General features: G+C 45.3%; 2 protein-coding genes across 3 annotated transcripts in view; both read right to left on the bottom strand.

Annotated features, from left to right (window-relative positions):
* Positions 1-20,419, bottom strand: part of LOC138178206 (hepatocyte nuclear factor 6-like) — an 84,374-nt gene extending 63,955 nt beyond the window's left edge. Inside the window, exons 1-2 of one of the 2 annotated variants that reach the window (XM_069109797.1) lie at positions 19,073-20,419; positions 5,866-5,973 (exon numbers count right to left, since the gene is read on the bottom strand). In XM_069109797.1, the coding sequence (XP_068965898.1) occupies positions 5,866-5,973; positions 19,073-20,051 (1,087 nt within the window). In that variant the 5' untranslated portion in view covers positions 20,052-20,419. The remainder of the gene's footprint in view (positions 1-5,865; positions 5,974-19,072) is intronic. The other variant, XM_069109798.1, reaches the window with a different exon arrangement.
* LOC138177987 (uncharacterized) lies at positions 20,087-21,152 on the bottom strand. Its single transcript, XM_069109384.1, has 2 exons — positions 20,195-21,152; positions 20,087-20,100 (listed from the first exon to the last, which is right to left on the bottom strand). The coding sequence occupies exons 1-2, from the start codon at positions 21,150-21,152 to the stop codon at positions 20,087-20,089; spliced, it is 972 nt and encodes a 323-aa protein (XP_068965485.1).
* Positions 21,153-25,656: the final 4,504 nt, after the last annotated feature.

Raw genomic sequence — 25,656 nt, 5'->3', positions numbered from 1 at the left:
GAGCGTTCATCCTCTTGGATAGTGCATTCTCACGAATCTTTTCATTTATACGAAGATGAGCAAGGTGAACTTTAACGTTAGAATATTACCAATCTTTCATATATGTTTGTCGGAGAAGGATTGGAATTATGGGCGTTCGATGAACCTTTACTTACTTTACCATCGCGGATGTAGCTACGGTTTATTGGTACAAATGTGGACACTACAAGAGGCTATGAGTAATAGCGGCGATAGGATGGTCGAGATGATAGTAACCACGGATTCAGGTTCGATAACGAATCCACGGTCCACGGGAGGACGAGTATCAACGAAATACACGATTCGAGTAATTCAATCAGTAATTCGTACAATGACTAACTAACTCTCTACTTCTCTAGCTCTCGATCCAAATGAAACTGCCCTTATATACTCCTGTCCCCACTTCTCGGGTCAATCTTTGTTCTTAATGAGGGCCATATAATCATTCCATACCTTCGTCAGGTACACGTCCCTCCCGTGACCGTGGCTACGTCTAGTGACCCGCTATGTCACTTCGAGCCCGAACCCATCGTTATAAAGACCGGATTGAAACATTAGAACTATTTCTTATTTTTATTACTTAAGTGTAGCTATAGTAAAAGTCTGGACTAGGGTATTGGGGTTTTTCCCAACATTCCAGCCGGGAAATCCCGATGTTCTTTTATCTCCGACATGTTTAAATACTTTATGTACACCGCGTCCTCGTCTTCGAGCGCAGACTGTCATCTTGAGACTAACTCCTCCTCAACGATCGAAAAATGCCGAATCAGTAGAGAGAAGACAAGAATTTCAACGTACGACGGTTTATCTAAATGCCAAAAATTTGTTCCGCGTGTATTCGCATCACCATACCGGCAAAAAGGGTACAAAGGGGCGGAAGGGGTTGGAATTTTCGCGGTCGCACGGTGAGCAACGCACGACATTGTTGCTCGCGGCGTGCGTTTGACACTAGTCAACGATGCCCGACGATATCTCGTAGCGAGCTCGGATTGGGTAGCAACCGCGTGCGATAGCAATTAACTTCATTAGCAATCATCTAATTATTGGTCAGAGTGAATATTTTCGAGGAGCGCTACCGATATGATTTATCGGTACCTTACGATTGGAAGGCTTGACGATCGGCTGACAGTATTTCTGTGCGACTGTCGTGGAAGTGGAAAAATTTGACCGAATTTCTGTTGAGTCTGACGAGATTGGTAAATAAAGGAGGAACGCACGAGGCGCGATTTTCCAAGATACAGTGAACAGTTCGATGAACACACGGAGATTTTTCGGCCTGTTAAACACTGGAATTTTATATCAGATACTTGGATAATATGCCTAACGTTGCATGTATCTTGCGTGGATCTTGCACATCGTCATATTTATCATAAATAAAAGGTTAAGAAGTGGAAATCATTAAAATAACGTGGCACTTAACATAATAACTAACCATTCAGACTTAATCTTTTTTACATGGGATATTCTATTTCCAAGTAAAATATCTCCAATTATCCCTACAAAACACCTAACAAACCGGATGGAAAAGAAACTTTCCACCTCCAACCTGTCCAAAATACCCTGTTTCACGAAATTCCACCATTCTCTGAAACAACAAGGTGACGAATAAAGGAAACGAATCTCCAGCTCCCAATGACGACTTGTCTCTAATCCAACGTTCCACCAAGATAAATAAAAAAAATACGACAGCCACGGATAGAAGCTGTAAAAAAAAAGGGGGGGAAATGGAGAAAATAGAGAATCGGGAGAGTGGTATAAGGCAAGGGATCGATCGGCGTCGAAACGACGGCTAAGTCGGACGAAAAACGTCGAGGAGGCACGTCGAAGCAGCGGGACGAGGAAGGTAATCTCGCTACTCTTCGGCCGCCTCATTCAAATCCTACGCTAAATTTCAATCTGACGTGTACAAAAGTCGAGCCCTTCCGTCCCCGCTGCCGCCTCCCACCCCCTCCTCCTCTTCCGCCTCCCACCTCCTCCTCCTCTTCCGCCTCCTCGTGACATAGCAGCGACTCGTGCTCGAGGCAACGGTCCATTTCTGTGATCCTCCGCCTCCGGACCACCCCATCGCCCACGTACATCCTCGATGCACACGTGTGCACCAGTCCATTTGAATCTAGCCACTCGAACGCGCGCTGGTACATTGCCGGCCAAAAGTTCGCGTATAGGGAGACGACGATGATTATAGTGGTCGTATACGACAGAGGAAAGGTTATCGGATGCGAAGCAAACGGGCGAGGCTTGTTCAGCGGGTAAGATTTGGAGGTGGTTTGGAAAGAGTGATATGTTAGCATGTAGTGAAATTAGCTCTCTTTCGTAATAATTTATTAATTAATAATTGGATTAAGAACGTTTATGCATTTGTATGAAATGTGTCGTTACAAAAATGTGCACAAATCGCGGTTCGATTTACCCCTAATCTTGTAATTAAAATATATCTCGTCTACAATAAGCGAATGTTCAGATGTTTTTGAAAAATGATGTCAAACTAAAAATGTACGTAGTTCAAGGAAGAAAGGAAACATTTATTCGAAAATCATTCAGATCCCTCCAAATGTACCTTTCTAAATCTATCAAATTTCAATTATCAACTGACCAGTTTGGTCACTCTGTTAGCTATAGTATTAAAAACACAAACTTCAAATCTACCTCTGCTGATTTATCGAGCTCGAGACGAAACGAAGCTTGTGTGTCATCGGAGTAACTTTTTCGCGGTAATGTACGAGTACCAGTGCGTACGTGTGCCAGAGAGAGCCACCCCCAGCCGTCCTTTTAAGCCGGCTACCCTCTTCCGACGGCGTATCCACCGCACCGGTCGAGCGTCCATTTCCCTCGATACAGACTGGCAATCCGTGGTGTATCGGCTCGCGTGCAATACACACACACACACACACACACACACACAAAAGCACACAGAGGCAGCAGGCGCACCTAATTAAACTTCGGCAGGGTAGAAGAGCACGTTAGACTTTCTCATTCGTTCGGCTCTTTCTTACAAGCCGAATCGAAGCGAGCTCCGACTCGTTCCTTCCGCGAATTGCGACGAGAAGGCTGGATTTTTGAGCCCGTATCCGGTAGTCTGATTTTATTCTACCCATTCCCCGAGTCGCCCTCTTCTGTGCTTTTCTTTGGCATCGTTCTCTATTACAACGACAGAGGAAAAATGAAAGTTCGAATTGGTCGTCGGGGAACGATGCTCTTTTTTCGCGAGATTTCTTTAGTTGCCGGTCGTTGCACGGAGCTGAATTTGGATTTTGAGTGGAGTAAATGACGGCATAGACGATGAATCGGTGATTAGATTGCAAAACGCGGAGGTGGAGATCCGTATAGATGGATTTATTATTAGTATTTAAATCCATGGCGATGGTAATGATGATGATAATATTCGTATATTGAGATTTATAGCCCCCTACAACTGGAATTTTGCTTACTTGTAAAGATAAAGATCGCGATAGATCTTAGGCTCTCACTTTGATTGAAACGGTAAATAACATATAAATAAAACGGATTTTAATTAAATAAAGGACAAATAAAATAAAATTTCAAAAATGAAGATCGATGGAGGCACGTACATTGTAAATTAAATAGTGCTATAGAGGGTTAATTTTGCTGTGCGTTTTTCATGACTTTTAACCTAGTTGTACGTTTCCGTCGTTAAAAACTTTCGTTAGCTTATTGCTATCATATTATAATCATCATCGATATACGATATTCCTCGTTACAATTATATGCTAAAAAAAATTGTTTAAATATTCAAATTTTCTTGAAATCTTTTCCTTTGTCGAAACGAGAATGCAATCGACATATAAAAATTCGAGGATGACAGCAAAGTTAAATTTGTTAACGGTAAATGTGAAAATGTATGTCGAATTCTCTTTGGTGGAATTTTTCGTAAGTTGGTAAGTCGTAGTTAATAGGTAGAGGATTGATCGAAGATCGATCGATGGCGGCTACCAGTCAGAATTTTCAGCGGGCATGATCGATTGCGATATTTTCAGGGAGGATCCGAAGAACTCGAGCAATTCGCGGGATCAAAATACTGCACGCCCAACGGAGCTTCGCATTATTCACAACGCCTCGATGACGACTAGATCGATAGAAAACGGGGGCCGATTAATTAATTCAATTGTGCCAGATAACGCGGATTTTCCTTCTGTCGCTTGAAATCGCGCGCTCCCCTCTCCGAATTTGAATTTTTGGCGCATATTTCAATCTACGGAATATAATCTCGATTTCTTTCTTTCCTTTAGCCGATCATATAATTTTCGTCGCAAATTTATGGAAATTTTGAACGTTAAAAGTGCAATTTTTTGCTATAGCGAACTCGTTATTAGATCCACGAGACGAAGACGTGTTACTCCGGTAATTTTTGACAGTGATTCCATCCATAATGATAAAAATGTGAATGATACAAATAATTTCATAAGGGAAATGAAATAATGCCCTTTCCTTTAAAAAAAAAAAAAAAAAAAAAAGGAAGCTATATATCATTCATCCGTCATTTTAAATATTTTCGAAATTAGAAGTTTGCTTTTCTCTTTATCTTAATGTTCTCCTTTTCTGTACAACCTTCTGTAGTACCTTGACATCTCGTGTACGTTGCGAATTTTTATTATAATTGTACGCATGTTTTAATAAAAACATTAATATGATAAAAGCGTATATATACTTTCTTTATCGTGAAAATACCCATATCTTTATATCTTTATTATATATTTAATTTTTTCCAATTTGGAAACCGAAACAATGACCATCCTAACATTTTTGGACAGTTGTATCTGTATATATTTTCACCTTTGTCATGCACAGACTATCGGAATACTAAACCCTGTACAATTTTTGGAATATTTATATTTATCGTGAGATACGATGAAAAGAAAGTTTTAACGTTTTCAATAGCTAAAACGAATTACAAGGAATATAAGTTCATTGAAAAAATGAATAATGTTAGATGTATTATAAAATTTAGAATATAGAAATCTATGTATCCTTAATTGATATTCGAAAGCGAACAGACAGCTCGTTCCAAACCCAAATAACACTGGTTAATTTCTAACGGGACAGCATTCGTTTGATTCTTACCCTTTTTTTCAGAGAACGAAAATTCACGACCCAATTTATCAGCTACCGAATTATTAAATGGTTAGCCTGAGATTATACGCGACAAGGATCGTTTGAAATATCGATTAGACCGAAAAATCTGTATGAATGATACATATGTCGAGCAAAAGAGGAAAGGCAATAAAAATAAAAAGAAAAGGATGAGAACGATATGCCTTGGTTCCCCAAAAGCTTTCACCCACGATTGCACGCGACGCGACGCGACGTAAGATATCAATAGCCGATAAAACGCTGGATCAAGCATTCGCGAGAATCTACTATTAAGATGGCTGAATGATAAGTCTAAAAGGGCTTTAAAATGGCTACGCTAAGGATGTAATCGTTTATCTAGCTTTTAGATTTATTCAAAATATTTAGGAGGACAAGATTTTGCGAATAATTGCCAAGTTTCAGAGGTGATTGGACATCAGAATAAAATTCTCGCGATTTCGACCAATAATCTATTCTTTATGACATTTGCAGCTTCTAAGGCGTTATAATAAAAACATTACAAATGATTCCTACGTTCTCTTCCAATTATTTAAATAAAACATATTTCTACTTTCATCATCAGCTGATTGGCGGTGAAGGGAAAATTCTGTTGCGATATAAAGATCGAACCCGCGACGAAGAGGGAAGGTTTCTTTGGGATAATCTACATAGTTGTATTTTTATTTATCTGTCTATCTATTTGACGATGGAAGATGTGTAATTTAAGTAAAATATTAAAGTGATGTATTTTGATATTACCATATGAGTTGTGAAACTGTTGGTGATGAGACTCGAGACCGGTTCCTGGGTGGTGGATATCCAGCATGGCTTCCGGCTCGCCTCCGCTTTCAGAGCAGTTGCTCAGGGCTAAAACCAAACCGATAGACACACACCTTGCGTTTAAACTTCAAATCAGTTTGCGTTGGTGACGTTCCGTCATAGCGCGGTATACCCTCGCCTTATAATTTCTTTCGCGTCTCGCTCACACCCGCGCTTTGATTTTCGACGCCTCCCTTGCCCTTCGTTTCATGCGTGAAAGTTGAATTTCTTTGCATTAAAGTTAAAGATCGAGTGAAATTTTCTCGAATTTTCAAATTATCGAACACTCGAAATTTCAAATTTTTGAACGTCCAAAGTTTCAAATTTTCAAATGTTGGGAATCTAACGCTGGAATTTTCGAGTTTCGAAATTTTCGTATTCCCAAGTTCCCATATTTTCAAATACGATTTTCAAAGTTCCAACTTCTCGAATTTTCGAACTTTTCAACTTTCAAAAATTCCAAGTATTTACATTTCCAAAATTACACTTGGAATTTCGAATTCTCTAAGTGTTCTTCTCTAAATAAGCTTAAGAACCAAATTTACGACGCGAATCTTCAGCAAAGAAAGGAACGAAAAGATTGCAGAACTAATGAGACGCCAGGAAACGATTCAGATATTTATTTCGCGCCGGGGTGCAGTTAAGGGAAGGGTGAGACGACGAAAATCATCGAGAGCGGTGCGGCGCGACCGTTTCGATTCTCTCTCTCTTCTCCGATCGTTCTTTCTCCCGTAGTACGTGACTTCGTTCTCCGTTTCCTTGTTCGAACAAACTGAAGAAAATCGGGAAAAGAGACAAAACGTGCCGAGAAAGAAATCATAAAACACAAAGCAGGGGTATGTCACGCGTTCGCTTAAGAGGTACTCGGTAACTTATCGATACAAACTAAAGGTTGGCCGATCGAGGGCGTCTTCGAAGCACGATCCTTATTTCATTATCGAAAAGATGGCTTATAATTAGAAAATCAAATATGTTCTACGCTCATCGTTGCAAAATATCGATCTAAAAATATTTTACACTTGCTCGTCGTTATGCAAAAGATTCTTCCATCTCCACGCGTGTCCTATTCGTTACTTGAAAACTTCTAGAGATTCTATCAATACCAAAGATCGATTGACTAACTTGTCATCCCCCTCGCGATGAAATATCATCTCTTTATCGCGATTCGTAGCCGACCTCAACTTCGAAGACACCATCCGGTTGACATTATACTTTCCAAAAAACAGTTCACTGTAAAACTGAAAAAAAGAAATAGAAGCAACAGAACAGAATAGAGTGGTAAGAGAAATGAACAGAAAAAACCAGAAGGAGAAGGTAGCAAAGGGTAGAAAACGAATTTCCATCGAAGATACCGGAAGCGGAGGGAGCGATCGAAGGGAAAGAGAAGGAAGGTGTTCGCGGGCAAACTGAAAGGAAAAGTCGGCGAAAGAAACGCGGAACGAAACCATTGCAATTGCCGATATCGCGAAACGTAGATCGATTCGTGGTGCGTGTCTTTGTCTATCTGTTTGGCTGGCTCGAGACGAACAGGTATTCGGAAAAACGTGTTCCGGCTGTTTGGGACTCGATGAACCCCACGAGATATCGATTTCACGCTTGACGCCTCGAGACCAGGCGTGTTTCTTTACAATTTCGTCTTTTCTTTCTTTTTCCTTTCTCTTTTTGTCTTTTCATTTTAGCTTTGCAGATTCTTCTGAGACCAGCTCGCTGCGATCTTCCGTGTAGACTTGCGATCTTCGAATGATGACGGGGGGCATTCACGAGTGATTCTCGTTGGTTTATTTTACGGGATGTAAGGAGAAAAGGCGAGTGATCATCTCGAAGAAAGTAAATTGCAATTTTTAAATCTTTTTACAATTTCCTGGTGCTTTTGGCAACTGTACAGAAATGACCAAGATTCTATAGAAAGAAAAACAGACTACGCTGAACATTGAACATAAAATTTAATCTAGATGTAAAACTTTTCTAAAACACCAGTCCGTAATGCTTTTAATTGCGTTATATACGACTCTAATTGGTGAAATTCCACTATAAATCTCCTGTTTACAAGGGTTTGTCATGTTGCGGAAGTTGAAGATATTTCTTCAAGGGATGTTTCTTCTCGTACCAGCTAATATATATAGTAGTATGGTAATCGATGACAAGGATACTTGGACCCAACCAAACGAAATTCGAAAGATAAGTTTCTAAACGAAGTATTTAAACGGCTTCAAGAAGTGCGTTCTCAAGTCATCCCTCATTAGTTTCTTCGTTTCAGACGAAATTGAAAGACACTCGATCATCCCTCGCTGTGTCTTCAACGAACGTCCTGAACAATTTCACCAACCAGTATCGAATAATCATCCGGATATACGATGAAATGATTATACAAAGTTGTAAATTGCTCCCAAGTCTGGTTCGCCCTGGAAACTCGGAATGAAGGAACATCTCGCCTTTTTTCTTTTTTTTTTTTTTGAGTTCATCGATAACTATCAAAGTTAAATAGAATAACAACCAAAGGAAACTAGTTTCGAAGACTACTGAGACTGACGTCTCGAAGAACACACAAATTCTAATCAGAAATATTATTACAGAAACGTTATTATAATTATAGAAATCTTTTATTAAGGAACGAGCCGGCTAATCGGTGCGAAACAACGAACTACGACCCTTGAGAAACGCGACTATCCTAAACTCACCCCTAGAATCCAATGTTCGATCACGAAATCCACTTGAAATTGTCGTTTCGATGTCGCAATAAACAATTTCCATCGAGGCACTCGAACTCAATCGAAGAAAACCTGAATACGACGAGAGTCGCCTAGGGGTGGAGAGGGTTACGACTGACAAGTTCGAGTCCCGATCTCGACGTTGAATAACAGCCATCAGCGGCTGGTAGATCCGGCGAAACGCGGCGCGAACTAATCATTAACCGTGCGCGCGAGTGTTAACACGAAACGGAACGGGAACGAGCCGGTGCCGCAAAAAGAGTTGAGGGCCGACGCGAGCTTTCCTTTCCTCTTTCTCTTCTCTTTGTTACCCCTCTTCCTCTCTCCTTCTTCCCTTCTGCCCCTTCGCGAAGAATCATCCCCCTTCCACGTTGGTGGTACCAGCCTGTACATACGCGAGTCACGTACGTAACAGTAGCAGACTGACATGTATGCCTCGTAACAGTAAGCCGGTTCCCACTGAGAACCCTGTTACGCTACGTCTACGTGCTGGAAAAGAGGGTAGAAAGCGAGAGACAGAGAGAAAGAGAGAAAGAAAGAAAGAGAGAGAGGGGAAGGAGGGCTGCTACAACCTCGTGGCTGCGTACGTGTGTTAGTCTTTCTCTCTCTCTCTCTCTCTCTCTCTCTCTCTCTCTCTCTCTCTCTTTCTCTTTCGGTTTGTGTACGTGTGTGTGTGTATGTGTATCTGTCTGTTGCAAATGTGATGAAGAGAGAGAAAGAGACTTTGTGTAATACGTGTTCCGTGTGGTGTACATAGGCATATACCGCATGCATGACGTGGAGGATGAGTCAGCTTGCGGAAGGCAGTTTCAGGGAGAATTCATCACGAAACTTTCCGGAAATATTTCTCCTTTTTTTCTCTTTTTCCTACGGCCAACCCTTGACAGGAGATTCGATGATGTTCGTCGCGAAATCGACTTCGTTAGCGAGCTTCTTTGAACAGGTTCGATGATACTTTAAGGTTTTTTATTCCTTTCTCTTCTTTTATTTGTTCTTTTGTTGATACGTCGAAGATTTTCGTTTTAGGTAACTTTAATCAGGATATATGGAGTGCCTTTGAAAGTTTCAGAAGGTTGAAGAAATCTTTGAAATTTTTATTAGAGTAGAAGGTACATATGTAAATTATTGAAGATCCTACGGGGTGAACGATATTACGTAATTGTCAGAATTTGTTACTTTCCAGGTGTGAAAGAACTTTCGAAGCTTAAAATCTTTCTACGAATTCGAAGAAAGATGATACGAGGATAACATTTCGAAAAGTCAGGCGAATTGCTCAAAGTTATGGCGGAAAGAAAATTCGAAAGAACTCTCGTAAACAACAGGGAAGATTCGACGTTTTTCGTTCTAGATCAAGGCGAGTCGCTTCTGAAACATCGAAACGAGAGTCGTGACTCGCGACGATCACCGGGAGTCGATGGCACTCTTTTTTTCTTGGTTCGACACGAAAGAATTCCTGTTAACGTTTACCGAGCCGTGTCGTTCGAGGAGATCGGGCTTATCGTAAAACATACCAGTGTCGCCTTTCGTTTATCAACGACCTGAGTGAAGTTTAATTCGAGCCGCGCTTCCAGCGACCGCGACAATGCCTTCGCGAGAACGCGATGTGAAAATCAACGTTCATAGCAGGAACAAATACACCGCCGCTCTTCCTCTTCGGTATTTAGAGAGTTACTTTGACTATGATCGGACATGCTCGATTTTTTGATACTCGTACGATAATTTACTACCTGACTAAGTCGATAAATCTATTTCGTCTTTTTATCCGTCTATATTTGGTTATGTGCTTTCACCGCAACACTATTTACAGAAAATAATCAGAGAGATCTTAAACATTCGTGGCAAAATTGGAATTTTTTCATTTCATCGGAAATTGCGACAAAATTCGAAAGAACATTTAACGCAATTGCTGCGAGAACTACTAAAACTGCCTGATGGAAATCAGATAATTTAAGTCTTTTCACTGCGCCATGAACTGCAACAAAAGCCATAAGCACATCTAACCTTCGTTATACCACAATTACAATGAAAATCGCATTCCCTAATCGAAACCAGAAGAATCATAGGAATTCCCTGATCGAAACAAAACCTTCAGCACGATTCAGAAATTCAATCAACCGACAAAACAAGCAATTACAGTTTTTGCCAGCTATCAAGTAGTCAAACTACGAGCTGGCAAACTACATGTCTGAGAATTCGACGTTTACAAGCAGCTCCTCTTTCAGAATTGAATTCTTAGATTTAATAATCAGCTAGGATCATAAAAGGTGAAACGAGAGGTGGAAGGTCAGGATTTTCCTAGGCCGTAGATCGACGTAACAGCTGTTCCAGAAAAGGTGTTCCCAACGTGACATCTGCACCTTGGTTCCCCTTGTGGCGGCTATTCACCGCTTATTTACCGAATAGCCTTTTCTTTCGGTCGACGGCTATCCGAAAACAAACTTGCTCGACCGGGACGCGATTCTGGCGCGTGCACTGTCGGCTCTGGAAAAAATCGATTTTCCCAGGGGGATCGATGTTTAATGCCCTCGGTAGTCTAGGCAGTTTCCATCGATCGATTTCGTGCCGCTTTTGAATCGTCACTGCCCTCGTGCTCGCGATGTTATATGTATGTATAACGTTGCTTCTTCGAATTGCAGAATCACCGATCGATAGTTTTGAAATGTAAAATGGATAAAAAAGATACTCTCTGAGCTATATACGAACTGTCAAAGAGGTTATAGTTTCTATTTTTTTTTTTTTTTTTTTTTTTTGTAAAAGGTCAAATTTTGATTAACGAAAGTAGAGTAAATTATTATTACGTTTCCGATCTTTGGATATATCTATAATTAAAAACAGAGGTTTCCAGAGAAGAAATCGAAGCTTCGAGCTTTGTGAAAGAATACCTCTGACCTTTTGTTTAAAAGGATCGCTTTGACAGATATATAGATCGAGGTAAAATTCATGGTGTAACGGGATAATCCTTCGTGCGGAGTTAAACGGAGAATTGAAGGTAATATCGTCGGTTTTCTACGGAGGTGATACACTTTTGAAATTATTCGTTCTAGAAATCTTCAAACATTAAGTCTATAAATGAAACGTTTACTAAGATGGGAATGTCGTAATTACATAATGAAATTGTAATGTTTATATAAGGGAGCTGTTTTAACGCCTAAGAAACTCTCAAGACTCGAAAAGTATTGTACTCGATACAATTGTTAAAAATTATGTATAACACGACTGAATAGGTGATTCATTTGCGGAGTACATTCGGTGCTTCAATGAGAAATAGTTAATGAAACTAATGAAAATAATTTAACTAAAAAGCAGATATAAATAAGAAAGCTAAAATAATCACCAGCGGAATTTGCAATGAGATAAAATATCTGGGTTCCTGATGTTAATCATTTTTCATTTCAAACATTTCATTCTAGACAGATTTCCCATGAAATTTATTTTTCTCGGTCGTGTCGCGAATGAACGATATTCTTTCGCATGGAACATTTCGAAAACATCGTGTTAAAATATTTAAATTTTTTCGAAACAGACATCTGCCCTGAATTTTACTGATAGAAAATGGAAACGGAGTTCGCGCGAAGCCAGGCAGGATGTGCCACGGAAACGATGGCCTATAGGCAATTCAAGACGCGCGGAATTCACTGGCCATGCGTCAGCGTCACGTACGAATCGCACATGCGAGCGCATGTATGGCCTCTTTGAGCGATCAGTGTCGTGTTTCGGCGCGTGCTGCGATCACGACTACCTGGAACCCGTTTCCATCTTCCTCCTGTGTTCGTTCAACCTCTATGTTCATCCCAACGATATTATCACGGGCTAGAGTCGTTTGAAAATCAGATAAATTCGGTCAGACAAAGTTAGCGAATAACGATGCCAATTTGGACTAGATTATGTGAATTGGAGATTGAATTATTACGTCATTTTCCAATCTTTTGATCATGTAAAAGATACAGCGAGATTAAAGATATCACAGCATTCTTTCGCTTTTTTAGACAAAGAGAAGCGCGAACAAGGATTGTTTTGCTTCTGAAACCTTCAACTATAAAAAGTCTCACCGTGACCACGTGACCAGCGTGCAACGTGCTTCGAATTATACTTCAAATATATATACTTAAAAATTACATTATATTTTCTATGATATACTGGAGAGTGTTGAGTTTTATGAAAAATCCCAGCATAGTCGGGTTTCGGCGTCTTCGATTGTTATTAATAAACGAAGCGGTCGCCATGCGCATAGGGGACATTCTATACTTGGAAAAGGAGGAATCTTGCGAGGGAACAGGGGAGCCAGCACGTTGAAAATAATTGTCCTGTGACTACGGGCCGGAAACCGCGGCGGTCACCACGCTGCGCGTCCTCTTCGTCGCGTAAAAGCCCGCATCGATTGCTCTTTATTGTCCGTGACGAGAGGAAACGCGTTTCGAGCACCAACGCACGTGCTTCCACGAGATTTTTCACTACGCCAACGATGAATCTTCTCTCGATATCACTTTTTCCCTCTATTTTTTCAATCGCAAGAATTAAACGAACACTTTAAAGAACTCCTACTGCATCTCCCATCTGCCCTTCGATCGATCACAACGACTAACAATTAGGTCTCTATTTAAGAGACGAGAATTTCCATGCTATCGTAGAGGCTTTGACACAGTGTCGTAACTCCGAGTAAATACTACCTAAAATCTATACACCGGGACATCCCTTCCACACGAAGAAGTTTCACCGGTAAATTACCATCTCTCGACAGGACTCCGGTGGCAAACTCGCAACAGCCCAAATCGAATAGAATCAAAACGGGAGCAGCTGCCAGCAAACGGCCACGAGGGCGTTATCAGGAGCAACGGAATCGAGGTCACAAGGGAGCACGAGAGAGACTCGAGGGATCTACCTTCGATTTTATGGAGCAGATCGTGAACGGCGAACGAAAACAGAAATACGCGAAAGAATAGACGGAAAGGAGAGGTTCACAGGAAGTGATCCTTGCGCGTACGAGAACGCATCCTTGAAACGAAACGCCGATCGCGACGAAACCTCTTGAATATTTTTTCCTTTCCCTTTTTATCTTTTTTTTTTTTCTTTTTCGTTGTCGCTTCTCGAAGCACCTCTACAACAACGACAGATGATGTGGGTACCACGAGGGGCCGTGACGTCACTCGTCCCCGTTGCTTACGGCAGTTACTGCTTACACGACCGTTTCCTCTCTCTCTCTCTCTCTCTCTCTCTCTCCCTTCGTCCCTCCCCTCCTATTCTCGATATCTCTTCGTTTCTTGCCGCCATTTCTTTATTCCTTGCGTTTCGGGCCTGCGAACGACACCTTTCCAGCCAGCTGTCACTCGCATCTGTAATTTCTTTCGCGCGCGAGCATCGCGTAGCCACGATTAGAACCGGCTGGGATCTGCTGGCATGCCTGCATGATCATCGACATACGACTATCTAACAATAAGCTTGAAAGTAAGCTCAAATTTTTTAATCTATCCCGATCAAATTTTTTGGCATTGAATCGCTGAAACTTTGACGACTGGTTGCACAAAAATTCTGAATTCATTTAGCTTGAGTATTTTGGCCGACTTTTAGCTGAGTCAATTCAAATATCCAAATTTCGATGTTCCCAAAGTCAGAAAAATATGCAAAAATTCATATCACAGAGATACCAACAAATAAGACAAAGGTAAATGTAACCTCGAAGCTGCAAACTTTGAGCCGCAAAGATATCCGAAAATCTAAACGAACTAAAAACCCAGACTAATAATCTAAACAAATTAAAATTCCGTCGCATATCGATGCTTGAAACAGCGAAGTTAATTGTAAAATCGGGAACCGCTCAGACGACGAATCTGGCAATTTTCCCTGGGCGAAAGTTGGCACGCGAGCTGAAAGAGCACCGATCACTGAAACCGAAATCAGAGACGCAGTTACGAGGACGGATAATGACACATCAGGGTGGGGAAAAGTAAATACGTGGACAGGAGAGACCCGCTGGCTCTGTAACTAATGTACCTGACCCGTTTTAACGATCGATAACACCGGTGAACGCGATTAAGCGCAAATGACAGTCAGAGGCAAGTCAGAGACAGTCATTATCGAATAAATTTCGATCAGTAGCTGCCACGACTTCGATAAAAACGAATTTCCAATATAAATTCCGGCGATCTTTTCATTCGCCTACTTGTTGGTAAAACTAAAACCCACCTACGTAAATCGCATTAGATTGTGAACGTTTATGCAATTTCGTATATTTTACTATATTCTTAAGAATATCGAAGGAATGGAATCCTAGTTGAGGTTTCATCTACCGCCAAATGATTTATTATCTTCGATCTTCGTTGATGATGTTTCCTCCTGGAACGCGTGTTACAGGCATAGTTAATGAAGTTTAAATTAGAGGCTTGCTTCTTTCAGGAAAAAGTCGCCTCAAGGTTACAGGCTGAACGGTAATGAGGTCGCCGATGACGTTTCTGCGATCTACGAATAGATCGAGCACGTAAAACGAAGGAAAAAAACACGTCGAATGTGTTTTTACAATCGAGAGAACAATCGATCTTGGCGCTAGCACGAGTCGTCAACGATACCTTTTCTTCCGTTAAACGTTGCATCGCGTTATGGATTCGCGGAGAGATACGCTAGAAAAAAGTGGAGTCTTTGGATGAAAAAAGATACGACCGCGTTCTATAACCATGTTCGACCGAATTTTCGTATCGAAATTAGACCGATCGAAAGTCTAAATTGAATTCGCTCGTGAAGATTCGGTTGGCACAGCGTCGAAGGTTCGACTGGAGTAGGATTGAGAAAAAGGAAAAAGCTGGTGAATGCGAAACGTTTGTTGCTTTGGAGTTCGCGGCACGATCGATACGACTATTACTACAGCCGCGCGTCCATTATTGCAAGCGTACAAACCGAAGATACGGGGACTGGAATTAGCACCGCTTTCCCATCGATCCTCGCTCTGAATCATTTACGAGGCCGTATACATAACGGCTGTGCACGAGTTGCCGCGAAACGAAAGCGTTCTTAGGTATCGCAGTCGTCCTCTTCATTTGTAACAATCGTAGTTTCCTCGAGGAAATTTTAGCTTCTAGTTCTGAGAAAACTACGCGTTGATGAAAATGCGAAGCAAAGTCAAATATTTATGTCGTACGATCAGCTGACCAAAATTTGGACTAACGGAAACTTCAAAATATCTGTCCTGAATAATTCTCGATAAATTTATACATTTCCATTTGATATTTGTTACATTTTTCTGACACGATACTTTCGTATTTACAGAAGAAGAATATTCTGGTAATTGACAGAGTGACTGAATTTATCGGAATTCCATTTATTAGAAACATATGAATATTTATACAATTTTATATTTTTATGAACGCGACTAAAGAAATAGAGACTAAACGGGAGATTTATTTCATCTATTATATATTATAAAGATTATTTTACTCCAAATATTTTATGCGTTTTTTGGATATTACATACATTTTGTATATTTTGGCACCTGTTTCTCATAAATGCATAAGCATCCACGGTGTATTTATTGAAATAAAATTATTTAGTTATTGTTTTATTAAATGAACCGCCGGCTAAATTTATTTATCGGAACATGAACTGCTATTGTTCTGCCCTCCTTGATTAAAATGTCTCTATCTACCACTCCGAAACTGAAGAAACAATTAAAAATATTGGTCATTATTTTGCAACAACCTGTACATATAATATAAGCTTACTTAAAAACAGATGAAAAACACGAGAAACTTCAAGTATTTCGATCGATATGTATCTTGAAACTAAAATATTTTATTTTAGAACGGCAGTATTACATAAAACTCAGTTGTATGAACCGTTGCCTCGATGCGTACAGATTACAAATAGAAATAGAATTCTATCGCAGACAAATTTCTTCAAGAAAAATGACAAGAAGAATCGATCGAGGAATCGAATAACCTTTACCATGGGTTGTCTTCGTAGAAAAGGGGGATGACTGAGATCCTGAGGATTCCCAAGGGGGTGACCGCCTGTGTTTCGCGCGCGCGCCACTTTCGAACGTGTTTTTAATGAGACGACACCAAGACACTTGGAAACGGAGCGAAAAAGAAACGTGAGAAACAATGGCGGGGACTCTAATCTGAAGGGCATTGGATCGAACCCTTCTTCTCCCAGCATTGTTTCGTCGACGAACCCTTTGCTACTGCCACCTTTTCTTCCACGCTTTCTTCTGGCTCCCCGCTCCTGGCCTTTCCGCGACCCTTATGCGAGGCTTTAAGGAGCGAAAGGGAGAATGGAGGAAGCGCTTCGACTGGCTACAGAATAGTTACTGGCCCCTCCTCGACATTATCTTTACGCCTTTGCCATCGTACAAAAGGAACGGCGGAAAGAGGGTGAGAATAGAGCCCGCTGCTTGGGAGAAATGTTTGTCCTCCCTGTACGCGAGTTTGCTTTTCTTATTTCTGACCCCCTGCCATCTCTGTGTCTTGACCTTCTTTGCTATATACGCGACAGTTAGAATCAGAAAAGTCATTTCTCGTCTGAAATAGCGACTCGTTTTGGTCATTGGGATTGATAGCAAATAGGGTCAAAGATTTAGAGTTGGATAGAGAAAATTTCAGTCGATATCAGCACAGCTATTACTAACGTTTAGGTCGCGTTGCGTCTATTATATAGCGATAAGTAATATTGCTATCGTGGCTGTTGATTCGAAAGTTGATGACGTTTTTCTTTTTGTTTTCGCGCGTTATCGTAAAAGACTTGTAATTAAAAAGAGAAGATGGACAATGGTCAATATGTTGGAACAGATGTTACTACTATCGTTTATTCTCTGTTCATCTCCTATTCCCCTATAATCAGAAAATGACACTTTCTACTCACATATATATATATATATATACACCACCACAAGAAGATGATTAGAAGTCAGAGAACCTATTCGAATTGTACAAACTAAAACCATGAGCCGCTGAAACTTAGATCATCAATCAACGATTCGCCGGGTCATTAAACCTCGTTACCTAAACAGACCGAGAAACCAATACCCTGCGTCAACATCTCCTATTGAGGTCCCACCGGAATTTCCAATAGCCGCTATACAAGATTGCAATTACAAGTATTTTACCCCTAACCGAAACGAGGAGAAGAAATCTTTTATGAAATAATAATTGTAAAGAAAAAAATCTCACGCACCATCGTGAAATCTCGATATCGAAGACCATTGAAAGAAGACATGTGCGACCAATGGAAAATCTCAAAACGATAGAAATAATTCAGTCATCGAGTGACTTGTTCGAGTAAAAGTGTGAAAGAAGTGGCGGAAGGGCGCACGCACCGGCGCGAAATCACACGGAGCAGAAGATAACACGCTCCTCGGTTGGACATGGTACAAGGGTTGTCGGAAGGCGGGAGAGGGGATGGCGGACAGCGTGGCGGCGGCATGGCGAACATGGCGTCGTCGAGGTCGCGTCTGCGCCTGGCCGCGAACACCGCGTGACCACGATCAATACCTGTACGCGCTGTTGTGCCGGGGCAAAGGATGTTGAATTCGAAAAGTGTTATTCCGCGCGTCTATCTCTGAATGATATGGAAGGGAACGCCTCTCCACGTGGGTGCCACGTGTGCGCTTCCGCCCGCGTCTCTTACGCGCGTGCACGCGCTCGTCCGATTTCGTCTGGCCGTCTCCAAAACACGGAGACCGCCCTGCTTCCTCTCTTTATCCGTCCGTCCTCCGACTGTCCGTGATCTCTGTGATTTTCACGAAGCCACCACGTCCTCTTGTCACCCGGACATCCTTCGGCGTATATGACAGTTATCCTTTGTCGTATTCGTCGTTCCAAATAACGATATAAAATAACGATAACGAATAAATAACGATCGACATTCGATCTTGGGATCTTCTGAACGTTTTAGGGATCAAGGGAGAATAGAATTATGACACGAGTCGAACAGAATCTGTTGAACAGTATAAACTAGCTTTCTACGGAGACGTAGTACTTCGAGAGGTTTTGGGTAGCTTGGAAATATCCGAGCAAAACGCGATTCGACGTGGAGCTATAGAGACTGTTTGAGAAGGTGATATATGTACATCTGTTGAACGGATTGGCAAGTATTTCGCATTCGCGATTGGCAAAGGTAAGATCAAGTAAGAAGGCAAAATTCGAGGCGAGAATCATAACGAAAAGATTCCCGAAGCGAGCGACACGCTGGATCCGTCGCGTCGCGGGGAACGACAACGATATACGCGTGAAAGCCGTAAATCAGGGATTAGACCGCGTTCACGGATTAGACGCGCGCGCGCGCTCGAGACGATAGCGCGATTTTGTTTCTTCTTTTTGGTTAGAATATAGACATAATATATAATTATAAGTACATTTGCAGACACTGTTCCAGTTAGAGAGGTTAGCAAAGATAAAGGTGACGAGAAAAGGAGTGTGTCGCTGTATCATAGGAGATATTTCGACTGAAGGACTAACCTGCTAGCCGCAAGGCTGACATTCTCTGAAACTCTGGCTCCTGTAGCCATTTCCACATCCGTCGGAAGGTCTCGCGGCCGCTCTTGAGCTTCGACCACGGCTTCGGATTGCGCAGTAGATCGCTGAGCGTGCCCTGGCTACGGCACAGAACCCTCTGGGCGAATATCGCTTGCGGTATGCTGTACCTCTTCAATTCGGCGCTGATCCTCTGCGCGAGTTCCTTCGTGTTGATCTCCTCGACCTCACCGGCCCCGTTGCCGGGTGGCGGAACGGTCTTCATAACGACCGAGGTGTGTTGCACGTGCTGCGTGTGCGATATCGTCTGTTGCGGCATCGACTGTTGCTGTTGCTGCTGCTGCTGCTGCTGCTGTTGCTGCTGTTGCTGTTGTTGCTGTTGCTGCAGCTGGGCCTGCATAGGTGGTGGCGAAGCAGCGGGCACCGAATGCGTGGGCGGGGAATGATGAGAAGGCGCGAAAGTGGCCGTCGCCGAGACGGTCGGCGGCGAAGCTGGACTCAACGCCGCTGGGCTCTGCTGCAACCTCGGCAAAAAGGCCGGATCGTAGTGAGGACTGGCGGACTTGTGCGGCGAGTTCAATCCGCTCTGACTGTAGGCGCTCTGCGGCGACAAAGGACTCGGCTGGAGGCCCGCGCCCGGAGAAGGATAATTGTGCGGCGGCGACATGCTCATCGAAGGCAATTTGTCGTACGCGTACGGCGAGCTACCCATCCCGAGGCCGATGTTACCGAGGCCGTTGTTTTGCATGACCGCGAAACTACCGGTGACGCCGCCAGCCGCGTGTGCACTGTATACAAACTTGTCGCTCATCGTCGAGATCGGCGGCAACGGCTGTAACGGCGTCAGGGTCGCGTAAGAGGAACCCGGACTGAAGCCAGGCGGTGACATCCTTTCCGCGACCGAGGTTAGTGTCTGATAGGTCGGCTCCGGCTGCATCGCCCTGAAGTCCGTCGCGTCGATCATACTCGCGACCGAGACGCTTATCCCCGACGTCGGCGTTAGCTTGCCCGGACTGAGGAGCTCCGAGTCGGCGTCGCGCGAGTCCACGTCCACGTCCTGAGGTGGCACGATCACCGACAGGGACTCCCTCGCGTTCTGTCTACTACCACCACCGGCACCACCTCCACCACCGCCACCGCCGCCACCACCGCCACCGCCACCGCCGCCGCCGTTTCCGTTGCCACCACCGGCGCCACCGACGGCACCTCCGCCGCTGCCGCCACTGCTGCTGCTGCTAATGCTGCTGCTGCTGCTGCTGCTGCTACCACCACTGCTACCACCGCCACCACCGCCGCCACTACCACCACTACCACCACCACCACTACTACCGCCGCCGCCGCCGCCGCCAACGCCGCCACCACCGCCGCCAATGTTACCGCCACCGCCACCGCCACCGCCGCCGCCACCACCACCACCACTCGTGCCGCTGCTACCGCCACCGGCGTCTCCGTTACTGCTGCTGCTGCCTCCCGATGGCTCCTGGGACGACGACAAATCCTCCGCGGAGACGAGCTCTCGCTCCTCCTTGACGCCGAGCGCGCCAGCCGCCAGTAGTTCCAGCGGCAAGCTCGCGCACGCGATGTCGGGACTTTGCGACGCGGAAGACGACATACCCTCTGCGTTACCACCTCCACCGTTGCTACCACTTCCACCGACAAGGATGTGTCTACCTCCCGTTCCTTCTCCGCTGCCTTCGTGCTGATGCTGATGTTGTTGCTGCTGATGTTGATGCTGCTGATGATGATGATGATGCTGGGGATGAAGATGAATCGTTGCTTGCTGTTGATGATGTTGCTGATGTTGCTGTTGCTGTTGATTGTGGTGATGGTGGTGATGATGGTGGTGGTGATGATGGTGATGCCTACCCCCACCGACCACCGTTCCTCTACCACCACTGTTACTACCTCCACCACCTCCGTTCCCTCCTCCACCTGCGCAGTTCCCATTCGAGCCACCCCCACTGGTTCCCCGGCCATGCGTAGAAATCGCCGCCGGGGAATCGACCGAGTCCAGTAATTGCTCGCTATGCGATTGATGATCGGCTATGTCCCCTATACCTTCCATTTACGCACATCTAGTTCGGGTGGTCGCGCACTCGCTCTCCCGTGCTCGGACACACCGCGTGCACACACCGGGGGATACGATCGTTTCACCGCGAGAATATCGCGCGCGCACTTTCCTCTCTGTCTTTCGCTGTACGTCGTCGGTGCACCTTCGCGAGCTCCGTGTCGTGTATTCTTCGCGTATTCCTGCGGCCAACAAACCTCCTTTTTCACCACTCCCGTTTTCTTTTTCGATCAGCCGTTTTCTACAGTTGGCCGTCACGGTCCTCCGCGATACTGTTATTATCAACCGTACGATAACGACATTATCGATATTCGTAATAGTAAGAATAATCACACGCGTGCCCGAAACACGATTCTCTCGCGTCGCAGTTTTTATCACACCACTACTCGTTTCTTCGTCCTTTCTCTCTCTCCCTTTTGTCGATTCTGGTCTGCGTCTGGCACAACTGTCGCGGCGTGTCACTCAGCGGAAGACTAGTCGCGAATTGCGTTACCTCACGAGCACCGAAGGAACGATCGCGACGGACACCGACACAACGACGAAGACGACGAAGACGATGACAACGACGATGACGACGACAACGACGACGACAACGACAACGACGACGACGACAACGACGACGACGACGACGACGACGACGACGACGACGAAGACGATGACAACAACGACGACGACGACGAGAACGAGAACGACGTGGACGAAGACAAAGGTGGAGCGAGCAACGAGGACAAAGACTCAAACCTCCAACAGCAGCACGAGCACTGCCTCGTGTTCGGATACCTCGAGCGAATCAGAATCGTCGTGCCACCGTGACCGCGACCGAGGACGACGTCTCTCGTGCACGAGGACACCGTCGACTTGCCAGTTGCTGTTGTTACTACCGTTACTGTTCCCGCCACTACTCCTTTCGACGTGGATGAATCAAACGTTGTTGTTGTTGTTATTGCCGTTGTTGTTGTTGCTGTTACTGTTACTCCACCACATTCAGCACGTCGGATCGGCATAGAGATCCGGTACCACAGCGGCGGCGACCACCGTGCGCCCATGACATACGCGGAGCGAGTGAGAACACACACTCTGCGCTCGAGTGAATACGTTAGTTCGTGTCGAGCGACAGGGAGAGAGAGTGCCAGGGAAAAAGAGCATACGAAACGGAGAGAGAGAGAAAGCGAGCGCGGGCAACCGACTAGAGAAGGGGGGTAGGAACGAGAGTCTTGTTATCCGTCTCGCTCCGTCAGTTTCTCTCTTCTTCTCTCTCGCTCCCCCTAGGTGGCCGCCGGTATACCGAGCTGTCCAAGGGACCCTTCCGTTCCGTTTCACTCCGCCCCTTTCCCTTCTGACTCCAAAGCCGCCACCAGATCCACTGCCAGTAACACCACCACCACCACCACCACCACCATCAACAACAACCACCACCACCACCACCACCAGCCACTACCACCACCAGTAGCACTGTTTTACCACCTGGTTCACTCTACACGCTTTTAGCGGCGGGCTCGTGCGTTCTTCACCGTCTCTATCTCTCTGTCTTTCTCTCTTTCTCTTTCTTTCACGCTAATACACGTTCGTTCGGTCTTTCGTAAGTTCGAATCACGAGTTCACTACGCGACAATCCTGACGCGTGCTACGTTCTAAGCACGATTCCTCCGGGTCCAGGTGCGACTCGTACCGTACTACTATATCCTCTCCTCTTTTCGTCCTCGCGACTCGCCACTCGTGCCACTCCGTATATCCTTCCTTCTCTCTCTTCTTCACCCTCTGATTTCTTCCTCTCTCTCCCTCTCTTTCGTTCCGACTCCCTCCGATCGTCTCTGTTCGCGTGTCCCTCAGTTCATCTCGCGCTCACGGGCACATCCGCGCCACCGACGTGTACACCCCTGTTCTACCACCACCATCACCACCACTCGGCCTCTCGCGAGCCACCGGTGAGCGTACCTGCGCGATTCTCTCTTCCTCCGAGACACTGCGGATCACCACGTGAAAACCTAACCCCCTTTTCGCACGAGCGGGATTCGAGCCGATCTTTCTTCCGATTTTCGACTAACCGGCTGAACGCAGTCGCGTATTCTGCGACCTCTCTTATCCTCCTTCCTTCCTTTGTTCGTCCTCTCTCTCTCTTTCTCTCTCTCTCTTTCTATTTCTTTCCTCTTCCACGACACGTTGTCTCTCTCGGTCTCTTTCTCTCTTTGTTGCTTCTCCAAAGTACGCGTCCGCCGTGTTCCGTGAACGCAAAGTCTCAAAGATGCGTGAAATTGTCTTCAGCGTGAAGTTGTCTCCGCGGAATATTTCGATCTCCCGGCCGAGAAAGAAGCGACTGGAGCCACCCCCAACGGAGTCTATGTCGCCAACGATGGCATATTCGTCGTCGTGGATGCGAGGGACCGCTACGTGCGCGCCGTCGACATTGTCACTACCACCACCATCACCACTACCACCACCACCACCAGCATCGCCGCCACCGCCGCCGCCGCCGCCGCCGCTACCGCTCTGGCGTCAGTCAGCTTTCTATCGATTTTCCGATACCTCGTGACCAACGTTGCTCGATGCGCCGATACTTCGAGCATAAACATCGACTACCCGGCGACCTATCCTCGACCGATAAGCGCGTCCTTGTCTCCGAGCTCGATCCGATTATCGAGTGTCCACCTCGATCTTCTTTTCTCCACGAAACCAAAGCTAATCGGTGTCACTGTCGTTCTTACTTCCTTTCAGATATTACACGAACGTCTCTGCGTATGATCTTCTAAACATATTTCTTCTTTCTTTCAACCTGTTCCACTCTGTAGAATTTTTACGGTGTTTTCTCGTATTTTTTTAGTCTTTCCGGATAATCTTCGATTTAAACATACTTCCCGTTGAAACGATGATCCGGATTAGAACGTATTTCGATCCCCCGATAAAACCACCAGTACACTCCAGCGTAATTCGTAGTCTCGAACCGAATCTCCGGATCAATCGACAATCGAACAGCGGAACCACTCTGTACAGCAGCGGTCTATCGATCAGCGTTCCTCCACGTGTGCCGATGCGATTGTCGCAAGCAGCGCGTCTCGTTCACAGGTTTCGACGCAATTACACGATCGAAACGCGCATCCCCGTCCCTACAAGGGTAGGGAGCAGAGATGTCCTCTTCCCGGAGTCTTCTCGAACGCGAGCGACCCCTGCGCGTGTGGCAAAGCTCACGGTCTAGCCAGTCTGAACGCGATCGGTTCGAAGCGATCGGTCGAAGCGGCGTGTCAATCGCGACAGACCCTGGGGAGAGAACGCGTCGATAGGTCGGATCAATGGCGGGGGTGGCGGTAAGAGGCGTCGTCGCGCGGACGGCGGATCGATTTCGTCGCGACCGTACGTACTACTCTCTACTCTCCCGGTTCGATTCCAGCCATCGAGGAACGGCTTCGACCGCGATGATGCCGTATCGGTGGGGAGCAAAGCCTATCGGTCGATGAATCGTTGAATCGTGGACGATTGGAAGCACGCGGAACGAATATCCCCGACCGTGATCCTCTTCGACTCGCGATCCCTGCCCGTACCGTTGCTGGTGCGCATTCACGCGCACGCGTGCGCGCACCCCTTCGGAACCTGTCACCCTTTCTCACCGTCCTCCTCCACCTCCTCTCTCTCTCTCTCTCTCTCTTTCTCTCTCTTTCTCTCTCTCTTTCTCTCTCTCTCTTTCTGTCTGTTATCCTCCCTTCGTCGAGTGCCACCCCTGCAACGGTGGACTAAGAAGGAAAGAAACTGCGTGGCAACTCGCGGCAACGCGATCTTCCGCCTCGAGATCTCGAAAAAGAATTTTTAGATGTTTCAACCTTCTGCCTTTCTTTATGATTATCCTTGTTGCAGTCAACTATTAGCTGGTTAACGAGTCGATGTCAGATACAATCGCAGGTGTGTTAGCCGCGGATTAGGGAACGGCGCGCGCTCCAACCCCAGTACGGAGGGAGCGAGAGGAATCCGCTCGCTTTCGAACAAGAGGAAGCGAGCACGGAGTTGCGCAAATCGCGAACGCGACTACTACGTGCCGACGAGCCGCTTCGTGCGTCCTTCGCGACGAGCAGGGCCAGCGGGGAGGTGGATGAGAAGGGGTCTACCGGGTGGGGAACAAAGAGGGGTGGAGATCTTGCGACGGGGATCTGTAACGAACTCGATACGCAGGGGTCTAGAGGAGGGACGGGTCGGGAGGGGTAGCGGGACGAGGTCGAAACGCTACGAAGGGGTGGTTCAGGGACTGACTGACTGTTCTTAGTACCCCCGGCTTAAGGGATGCTCATCCAAGGGAAACCTGTCCTCTTGCAGCCGTTGCGCAGTTTTCATCCGTTGTTGTTGAATATTACGACGCGACGGTTCGTTTCGCTACCTGATGAAATTTTTCGTCATCTCGTCGTCGTTGTTATTCTCGTTGTGTACTTTGTCACTGAAATGTAGTGACGAGCGTGTGAATAGAAAAAGCCATTGTTTTTGCAAAAGATACATACACTATTTTCACGTTTCCCTTAAGCGC

This window comes from Bombus flavifrons, chromosome 3 (assembly GCF_040668555.2).
Source record: "Bombus flavifrons isolate JBK064 chromosome 3, iyBomFlav1_principal, whole genome shotgun sequence".
Classification (NCBI taxonomy): domain Eukaryota; kingdom Metazoa; phylum Arthropoda; class Insecta; order Hymenoptera; family Apidae; genus Bombus; species Bombus flavifrons.
Note: the sequence above shows the minus strand (reverse complement) of the source record. Positions and strands in the feature narration are given on the sequence as shown.

Bases quoted from the DNA above. Each gene is read 5' to 3' on its own strand.
- LOC138177987 (XM_069109384.1), bottom strand. From the start codon at position 21,152: ATGGAAGGTATAGGGGACATAGCCGATCATCAATCGCATAGCGAGCAA.